The sequence below is a fragment of the Rattus norvegicus genome, chromosome 7 (genome assembly GCF_021556685.1).
Source record: "Rattus norvegicus strain SHRSP/BbbUtx chromosome 7, alternate assembly SHRSP_T2T, whole genome shotgun sequence".
Classification (NCBI taxonomy): Eukaryota; Metazoa; Chordata; class Mammalia; order Rodentia; family Muridae; genus Rattus; species Rattus norvegicus.
In genome coordinates this window covers 139,565,404-139,574,573 of record NC_141540.1, presented here as the reverse complement: position 1 = coordinate 139,574,573, position 9,170 = coordinate 139,565,404, and the positions used below count along the sequence as shown (strand labels likewise).

The window sequence follows — 9,170 nt, the reverse complement described above, 5'->3', positions numbered from 1 at the left end:
GGAGGCAGCCTATTCAGGGGTCTTCTCAGCACATCTTCCCCAGCCCCTCATATAACTACTCTGACACGGTGCTGGATAGCACCCCTCCCCTCCCCTAGGAGGTTGCCCGCTTAAAAGGACAGCGTCCTTAGCACAGGTCCAGCCGAGGGTGGAGCTGACATGATCACCCAGGAACAGGGTGTGCAGCACTGGTGAGGTGACCGCAGGTGTGCGCCCGCCCGCACCCCCTCACTATGCCTGCTTAGTGAGTGAATGAATAAACCAGCTACTTTCTTGAGTGTGTAAGGAAGTGGCCCAGGGCTGCATCTTGACACCAAGTGCTTGGCTTTGAGCCCTTTCACGATGAACATGTAGCCATATACCAGGGAGGGTGGGGAATCCCATGCCAGAGGTAAGGAAAGGTCCAGGGCACCAGTCAAAGGTGGTGCATTCACCTGGAAAAGATAAAATAAATAAATCAGTAAATATTTCAACAGCTGGTTGGAAGCTCCACTTCCTCCTGGGCCTCAGGGAATAGGGCAGCCCTGGTTCTCCCTAGGTGCCACCCCACCCTACCCCCTCCCAGGGGATGACAGGGGAGCGAGTTGGCGGCAGTTCCCCGGGCATATTTATAACCTGCTGCTCTCTCACCAACCCAGTGTGTCTGCTTTTAGCCCAGACGGGGGAGGGGGCAAAGGGGTGGTCTGTCTCATGCCTGGCCCTGGCTCGGTGTGGAAAGAGTGAGTAAGGGTGAGTGGTGGGCAGCTCTGCGTGGATATATTCCTGCTCACACCACAGCCAAAGAGCTTATTTTCTCCCCGGTTTGTTATTTTCCTCCCTCGGGGCCGGAGCAGAGGACTGAGCCTGCCTGGGGCCTTAGGGAAGGGGGGCTGGACCCTCGGGTATTTGCAGTTACCACTGACCGTGTTTTTCCAAGGTGTTAGTGTCAGGGTGTTTGGGGAGTCGGCGGCCTGCTGACCCCCCAGGGACCGTGCAGCCCGCTGCTGGCTGCTGGCTGTCTCGGTCCTCTCAGCTTTTCCGCCACCCCTGGGATATTTCAGGACTCATCCCCGCAGCACTGACTGAGGTCAGCTCCGTGTCCAGGGTCCCTGCCCCCTGGTGTGTATTTGCATCTAAAGATCAGGAGTGGGTGGAAGCTTCAGGAAGGTGAGTCAGGCATATTTCTGATGACATTATCTTATGGCCATCACCCTGTGTGTTTTGATCCCTGAGACTCTTTCTAGGTACGCCCCACCCCCACCCCCATTACTGATCTACTGATCCAGTTGAGAGGGCAGTGCAGATAACACAGGTAATCATGACAAGAGAGTCCTCAGCTCCTAGCAACACTTGTAGACCCCACAGCCCCTTCACCCCATGACCGTCAAGTGCTGAGGATCAAACCCACCACATCCTTAGTCCCTATGCAGGCTCTACCGTCACATGGCACATATCCAGCACTTTGACTCGAAGTGTTTCCTTTCATTTGTGCGTGCCATGTTGGGGTTGCAGCCTAGCCTTATTCTGCATTTTCTCACGGCACCCTTCTTCCAAGTTCGAGCCTCTGCAAGAGACGGGTGCTTGCCCTGCTGAAGCTTTCCTGTGCACAGACGGCCTTTCCCTGTATGCCTGTTAGGCTGACAGTGTTTGCTGGCATAGTTGCTCCCTGGCTTGTAGACCACTGTGCTGCCAGCATATGATGTAAGGCTGGTACAGAAAAGGTATCAGTAGGTGTCCACACAACCCAAGCTGTCACAGACACTATGTCATTTGAAGTCTATAGCCTCCTTAAATGACAATGATGGATATTTGAATATTCTCAATTAAGGGTCAAGGCAAATGAGACAGAAGACAGGAGATGTGTTGAATACCTAGTTAGGGGCAAAAAAGGGGGTAGGGGATTCTCTTTTTCCAACTGCAAGGCACCTCAGCCCAACACATCAGTTTCCATAACTTCACTTTCTGGGGTTAGGATTTAGGTAAGAGTGGTTGGAGGTAGCTTGGGTTCCTGTTTCTCCCTGACACTGGGCATTGAGCAACAGTGGCCCAAGCTTACACACTCTCACACAGGCGCATACACATGCATGCATGCAATACACACAGACACACAGACACACAGACACACACACACAGACACACACACACAGACACACACACACAGACACACACACACAGACACACACACACACACACACACACACACACACACACACCTGTGTACACACACTGCAGGCTTGAGCAGGACTTGAATCTACTCCTCTACCCATGCAGAGTCCAAAACCCAATAGGGGTCAGAGTTCACCCACAGTGCCCCTCCCCCCAAGAGGTGATAGCCTGCAGTGACAGCAAAGGATTCTGGGAAGAAGTAACTCTCAAGTTGATTGAGACCAGTGATGGCTCTTGCAAAGGTGGGGTTCTCTGCAGCTTTTGTCAATGCCTTTCTGGTCCTTTCTTGTAGGGAAAAGGCTATGCCAAAGGTCCAGTGTTGGAGTTTAGGAAGGGTTAGTGTTCCCTGATTCAGGGCTAAGGCTATGGTTGGACAAGGAAGGAAAAAGGAAGTGATTAGTGTCAGGTTTAGTACTGTGAACAGAGCACAGAAGTGGCCAACAGCTACCTTCCCAAAGGGATCCTCATTCTGCTTCTTTGTGGGTGTGGCTAGCTTACTGATTTGTTGTGGACTAGTGACTCTTGGGGTTCCTTTTTGGTTAAGCTCTAAGCCTCACCCCTCTCTGGAAGCTAAGCTTTCTGCTTCTTCCTTCCTTCCTAAGAGCCTCTTTAAGCTTTCTGGTCCAGGTCTAGGCCCACTGTTAACCATGACTTGTTTTGTTTTTGTTTTTTTTAAAGATTTATTTATTTATTATATATAAGTACACCGTAGCTGTCTTCAGACACACCAGAAGAGGGCATCAGATCCCATTACAGACGGTTGTGAGCCACTATGTGGTTGCTGGGATTTGAACTCAGGACCTCTGGAAGAGCAGTCAGTGCTCTTAACCGCTGAGCCATCTTTCCAGCCCCTTGTTTTTTGTTCTGTTTGTTTGTTTGTTTGTTTTTGTTTTTTTTTAAAGATTTACTTATTATGTATACAGCATTGTGCCTGAAGGTCAGAAGAGGGCATCAGATCCCATTACAGATGGTTGTGAGCCATGTGGTTGCTGGGAATTGAACTCAGGACTTCTAGAAGAGCAGCAGACAGTGCTCTTAACCTCTGGGGCATCTTTTCAGCTCCAGTCCATGACTTGTTATCTGGATGCCCCTTACTTCTAGTGGAGTCAGGGTGCTAATAGAGTATTTCTAAGTCTTGTAGGAGTGTGTAGGAGGCGGACCTTCCCATCCCTTGAGCTCACAAGCCAGTAGAGGAGGATGTCTGCCCAGGGGCAATGACTCCCTTTCTGCTTGGGCTTTTTCCCTTTTCAGGACAGAGGTGTCATTTCATTGTAACTCTTCCAACTCTCACACTAGGAGAACTGGACTGTTGGTGGTGTGGTGAGTCCCCATCAGGTCGACATGTTTGCTCCTAACACTTAACCGGCTGCTCCTAGAATAGGAGAAAGAACCCTGCAGGAGCTCCTGAGCAGGCCTTTCTCTCAGAAGACCTGGATCCCTACTTGGCCTCATTAGGGTCATCCAAGGGTCAGGAAAAGAGTTCTTCAACAACTCTATCTCTTCTGTCTGATTACGAGGAGAAGTAAGTCCGTTGAAGGGGAAGGGGACACTGGAAACCATGCTGTGCTCTGGATTCAAGGACCAGAGTCATTGATAAAAATAGATGTTTTATTCCTCAGAGGAAGATACTACATCGGTGGGGGCGAAGAGCCACTAATAGCTACAGCGGCAGGAGATGCTGATCCGGTGGGCAGGGTGCCTTGGAGAAAAGGTCGGGTAACAAAAAGGCTGGCAGACAAGAGGAGTGAGTTGGGATGAGGGTGGGCTCTGCAACCCAGGCTGAAACCCCCGGCACAATAAATAGTTTTATTTACATAACCGAACGCGTGGCTCTGTGTGGCCGCGTTCCGGTGCAAATTATTTACACACTGATGAAGAGGGAGCAGGACAGGAAGGGGTGGGAGGTGGCTGAGGGAGGCATGGTTCACTGTTCAGTGGCTCGGTGACAGAGACTAGGAGAATGTAGGTTTTTCCTGCTGGGCTCCCCAACCTTATTTCCCACGTCATCACAGCTTTCCTTGCCCTTTCACCTCGGAAACACTTCAGCTACAGGTGTGTGTAGGGGGGCTTGAAGCCCAGGTGTGGTGGTTAGGGACCTATAGGGACACGGAGAGAAAACCGGAAGGTGATACACAGAGAGGTCACGGGGAGAGGGGGCACAATACCACAGGGACAGCAACGCCTTCACAAGCTGACCCACCACCACCACCCACACCCAAGAAGAAGAATTTCCCTCTCACCCTCTGGCCAAATTGGGGGGGCAGTGCAAAAGGGGTCTCCCGAGAAGAGGGAGGGAGGTAGGCTTGGGCAGGGCCCGCAGGATGGCAAAAGGGTTCGAGCTGCCTCAGGCAAGTGGTTTTAGGAGTCCCCAGGTAGGAGGTGGGAGAGATGGGTCACTGTGAACCTCGGGACTGTGGCTGTACGCGCTAGGGTGGGCGAACATCAGAGCCAGCGAGTTTGTCTGAGGAGAACTGGAAGAGAGCGTTCCCGGAGGCGCAGCGCCTCATAGACACTCGTGCAGTACGCGCGTGTGCGTGCAGTTGCGGCAGCTGACGTGGCAGCACCAGTGGAAGGTGCAGTTGCAGCGCTCGGTGACGCGCTGCGTGCGCGTGCGATGGCCTCGGCCACAGCACAGCAGCTCGCAGCCGTCCAGCGCTGGAGATGAGCTGTTGCAAGCTCGCCCAGCTGTGCCAGCTGTGCCCAGGCGTCCACTGTACGTGCAGAAGTTGGGCGATTTCTCGAAGTAGACCAGGTCGTGAGGGGAGGGCGGCTTGTGCGCAGGGTCTTCGGGCTCCAGGCGCAGCAGCTCCGCCCGCGAAGCGCGGTTGTTGCCTCGGTTGCCGTAAAGGACGCGGGAGGCGCCGTCGAAGCGGTCGCGCAGCACGTCGCCCACAGCGCGCAGTGTGGGCAGCCGCATCCAACACGTGCGCACGGTGCAGGAACCGGACATCCCGTGGCATTTGCACTCTTGGCGCATCTCAGAGAACACGGTCTGGGGGAGGAGAAGACGATGGAAAGAGGGAAGGAAAAGGTCAAAGCCAACGTCCCACAAACCACCACCCATACGTCCCCACCCCGACCCCACTCGGGTCATGTGGATGTTGTGGAAACCTCAGCCAAGGTCCAGGCGTGACTAAGCTCAGGAGAGAGGAAGTGCACAATGGCCCGCTGAGATATGGCCAGACTCTGCCACACCAGCTCAAGTGAGCAATGGAGGTGACAATACATCCCACGTGTTGATAGCCCGCTAACCTCTTCTGTTCTGTCACCAGCTCAGGAATCCCTTTGTCCTCAGTCACCACCCCTTGTCTGTCTTCCCTCCTAGAGTCCCACTCCCTCGGGAAGACCCTTCCCTGTGCCTCCGTCCTTGTGGACCGTTACTTCTCTGCCACTGGCTCAGGACGTACCGTGCGCCCTGCCTCGTTATTGTGAAGGTTCATGAGGAAGCGTAGGTCCCGCCCCTTCTCCCCAGAGTCCACGAACTCTCGGCCGAAGAGGCGACCGAAATCGATGTTGTCGCTGCAACCCCCCCAGTGCCAGTCGGGGCCCCCAGGACCGCGCCGCCTGTAGTCGCAGGTGCAGGATTCGATGGAGCCTTCGGAGCAGGAGCGCGCCACAGAATGTGTGACCCCGGCGGAGGTGATTGCGAAGATAAACGCTGTTTCTCGGCAGCCTATGGGTGAAGCGACCCCACACCAGTTGAGAGAACCCGTGGGGCCAAGTCAGCACTCTTTTTGGAAGGCTTGGTACCCTACAGTCCAACTCCCTTCGAGTTCCGACTACCCAGCAGACCCAGGGGGTGAAAAACTGATCTCCAGGTCTCATAGGGAGAGCAGGTGCGTGTGCGCGAACCACGAATAATCTCCTCACCATACTTCACTGAGACTCTAGAGCCTTGGCGGGACAGCTCCAAGAGTAGATCCCAAGTAGAACAACTCCACATAGCTCAGATCGCTCTGCCAGACCAAACTAGTATTGGCAGTGCAAACTTTGCTGGGTGCGAAGCACAACCCTAGCCCTCAGAGACCAGCTTCCCAGGCACTAGAAAGGCTAGAGAAAGTCTGCTGTCGCCCAGCGCCCACGATCCGGAATTCCCTTTCTGTGGGTCAGTGGCTCAGGAACGTTAAAAGATCATGCTCAAAACGCATGGCTGGAAAGAACCCGGTGCTGCCCTGTGTTAGCGCCCGGCACCAGACGACCCGCAGTTTGATCACAGAACCCTGGGACGTCTTCCCTGCATTCGCCCGCCCATGCCCTGGAGCTGACCCTGCTTTTCCCTTAATCCCGGAAGCGTCGCTTTCCTGGGCACCCACCTCGGTTGACGATCTTGCCGAAGAGGTGGGGCCCGGGAGCAGTGGGGCAGTTCCAGCGGCGGTTTCGGAATTGCCACTTGCACTCTCGAACGGCGCTCTGCAGCCCTCCGCTCACGCTGTGCAGGATCCCCGGGTTCTGTCGGATCAGTCGTCGCTGCTTGCGGCTCAGTAGCTGCAGGCTGGGCTCTAGCACCAGCTGTAGACTCTTGGAATCTGTCAGCAGGTTCGTGGAGGAGGCTATGTTCACGATGCCCCTGGTGGGACGCATACGGGTTCAGTACAGGGAAGGGGCCTGCATCTTAACCATACAGGCCGTACCACCCTGCCCTTGCCTGGCCCCATGGCCTAGAGAGAGCAGCAGAGGATCGATTATAGCTTCTTGAGTGTGGTGGAGCTGAGCTCCAGGAGCTCTGAGTCTAGTGAGTGAACAGGAAAGGCATCCTACCCTAGCTCTCCCTCTCTTCTTCAGGTCAGCCTCTGAGGGGAAATCCTGCAGCCTTGCCCGCCTTGATGTACTTAGGAAGTCCACTCCCTTCTCACCTCTTTTCAAAGCTAATATCTAGTTTTTTGGTTCGAGACTTGAGGGACACCTGAGCACCCACCGCAGCGAGGTTAAGACCTGTTGCTCCGCCATAGCGGGGAAGTGTTAAACGGGGATGGTCTCTGAGCCTGGTGTAGCTGGCCTTTTGCATGCAAGTGATTTGCCCCACTCCAGCAGAGCTTCTGTCTTTGGACTAGTTCTAGGTGAGAGCACCCTGGATATGAAGTCAAAGGACAGGAGGGAGTCTGTAGGTTGGTGATCCCCACAGCGTGGGAGCTGGGTAGGGCCCGTTCCTGGCTCTTTGCCCCAGGACAAGTGGCGACCCCGTACCAGCTCACTTACCACCATCGGCCACTACTGTTGGCGCCCAGGGCTGCGGGCAGAGCGGTCAGTGCCAGTAGCAACGTAGCAGAAACCCAGCTAGGCAGCAGCGCCCAGAGCCCCATGGCCTGCCTGGCCTTGCTGGTTCTGTGCTGCGGTTCTGGCGACTTTGGTTGCTCCCCGCGACGGTGGGACTGGACACAGCGGTGAGGGCAGTGGTGAGTATTCTCAGGCTGGCTCTAGAAAGTCTGGAGGCGGGCCGCAGGCAGCATGGTTCGCTGTCCCGGCTGGTGGGCTGAAGCAGCCGCTGCAGGAGGCACCGCCTCTTATAGTTGCGGCGCTGACTGCAGTGAGAAGAGGCTGCCCCTCCGGGCCGCACTAAAGCACCAGGGCGCACTGGTCAGGGCCACAGACAATGAGTAGCGAGCGAAGCTGTGGCTCTAGCCGGTCTGAGCAAAGAGCTGACAGGCTAGCCGTCGGGGCTCACCCCCGCCCCCTGCCTGGTGGCCCCCGCCTCCAGGTCTGCACTGGCCGCCGACCCCTCCCCTTGGGATGGCCTCCCACGCGCGCCGGCCTCACTCTTCTGCGCGTCGGGAGCCCGTAGGGGACCGGCATCCGCCAGGGGGCGCGGAGACAATATGCCGAGGACAACCTGTTTGCAGCCTGGATTGCCCCCCCCCCAACGCGCCTGCCCCCCACGCTGTGGTCCCTTCTCTTCCCTATCCTGAATGGCAGGATGAAAGTTGTGGTTCTAGCCAGCGACTCTGTGGAGACGCTTCCTCACCCAGGAACCCCGACGGCTGGACAGAGAAGGAAAAGAAGGAGACAGAGCATGGGTGGAGTTGTGGTCAGGGATTCCCGGGCGTGGGGTGTAGGGGTAGGCTGAGCAAACCGAGCTGGTGGCAGAGAGAAACTCAGAGGCACGCAGCAGTTTGCCTATGTGGGCTAGGGGAGTGCAAGCATCTGGGAGTCACCCGCGAGATTAAGCGAAAACATACATGTGTTCTGAGGGTGCATGCTCCTGTGTATTGGTGTATCCAGAAACTTGTAAAGAAGGACGTTTTGAGCCCTTTCCAAATAATTGTGTAATTTGGCTCAGGACAGGGAGAGCATGAAGTCATTTTGTTACAGTTACCACTTAAAGCAGTGTATCAGGAAGGAGGTGGGGTCTATGACAGGAGAGGTCCAGAAGGCTGAGGAATTGTGTTTGCAGGTGGGTGCATGAGTGTGTGTGTGTGATTAACCATGTGCACTGGTAGGTGTCATTCTGTCATTCTGGGTACCTTGTGTCACCCTATGGCATGCTGAGTCAACCTGTGCTTGTCCTTAGTGGAGAGAGTCGTGTAGTGAAGATGAGCCAAGTCTTTCTCTGGCAACTAGACTCAGAAAGGATGGGACAGCCTCAGGAAGAAGCTGGCTGGGTTTGGTTTTGTTGTTGTTGTGGGTTTTGTGACTGGATCTTGCCGTATGACTCTACCTAACATAAAGATTTAATACATAGAATCTGTGATGGTCACCTGACTGCTGGGATTACAGGCCTATGCCACTGTACCTGCCCAGCTCAAGATGAACAAAATTGAGGGTATATAGAGAGATGGCTCCGTGGTTAAGAGCACTGGCTGCTGCGGGCTGGAGAGATGGCTCAGCGGTTAAGAGCACCAACTGCTCTTCCAGAAGTCCTGAGTTCAATTCCCAGCAACCATATGGTGGCTCACAGCCATCTGTAAAGAGTTCTGGTGTATCTGAAGACAGCTACAGTGTACTTATATATAATAAATGAATAAATCTTAAAAAAAAAAAAAAGAGCACTGGCTGCTCTTCCAGAGGATCCAGACTCTGTTCTTAGCACC

General features: G+C 54.7%; 1 protein-coding gene across 1 annotated transcript; it reads right to left on the bottom strand.

The window, feature by feature from the left end:
• Positions 1–3,731: 3,731 nt before the first annotated feature.
• On the bottom strand, positions 3,732–7,778 carry Wnt1 (Wnt family member 1). Its single transcript, NM_001105714.1, is given in 4 exon segments — positions 3,732–5,137; positions 5,553–5,818; positions 6,459–6,712; positions 7,342–7,778. Coding segments are annotated over 4 exon segments (1,113 nt in total). The 5' UTR covers positions 7,446–7,778; the 3' UTR covers positions 3,732–4,648.
• Positions 7,779–9,170: the final 1,392 nt, after the last annotated feature.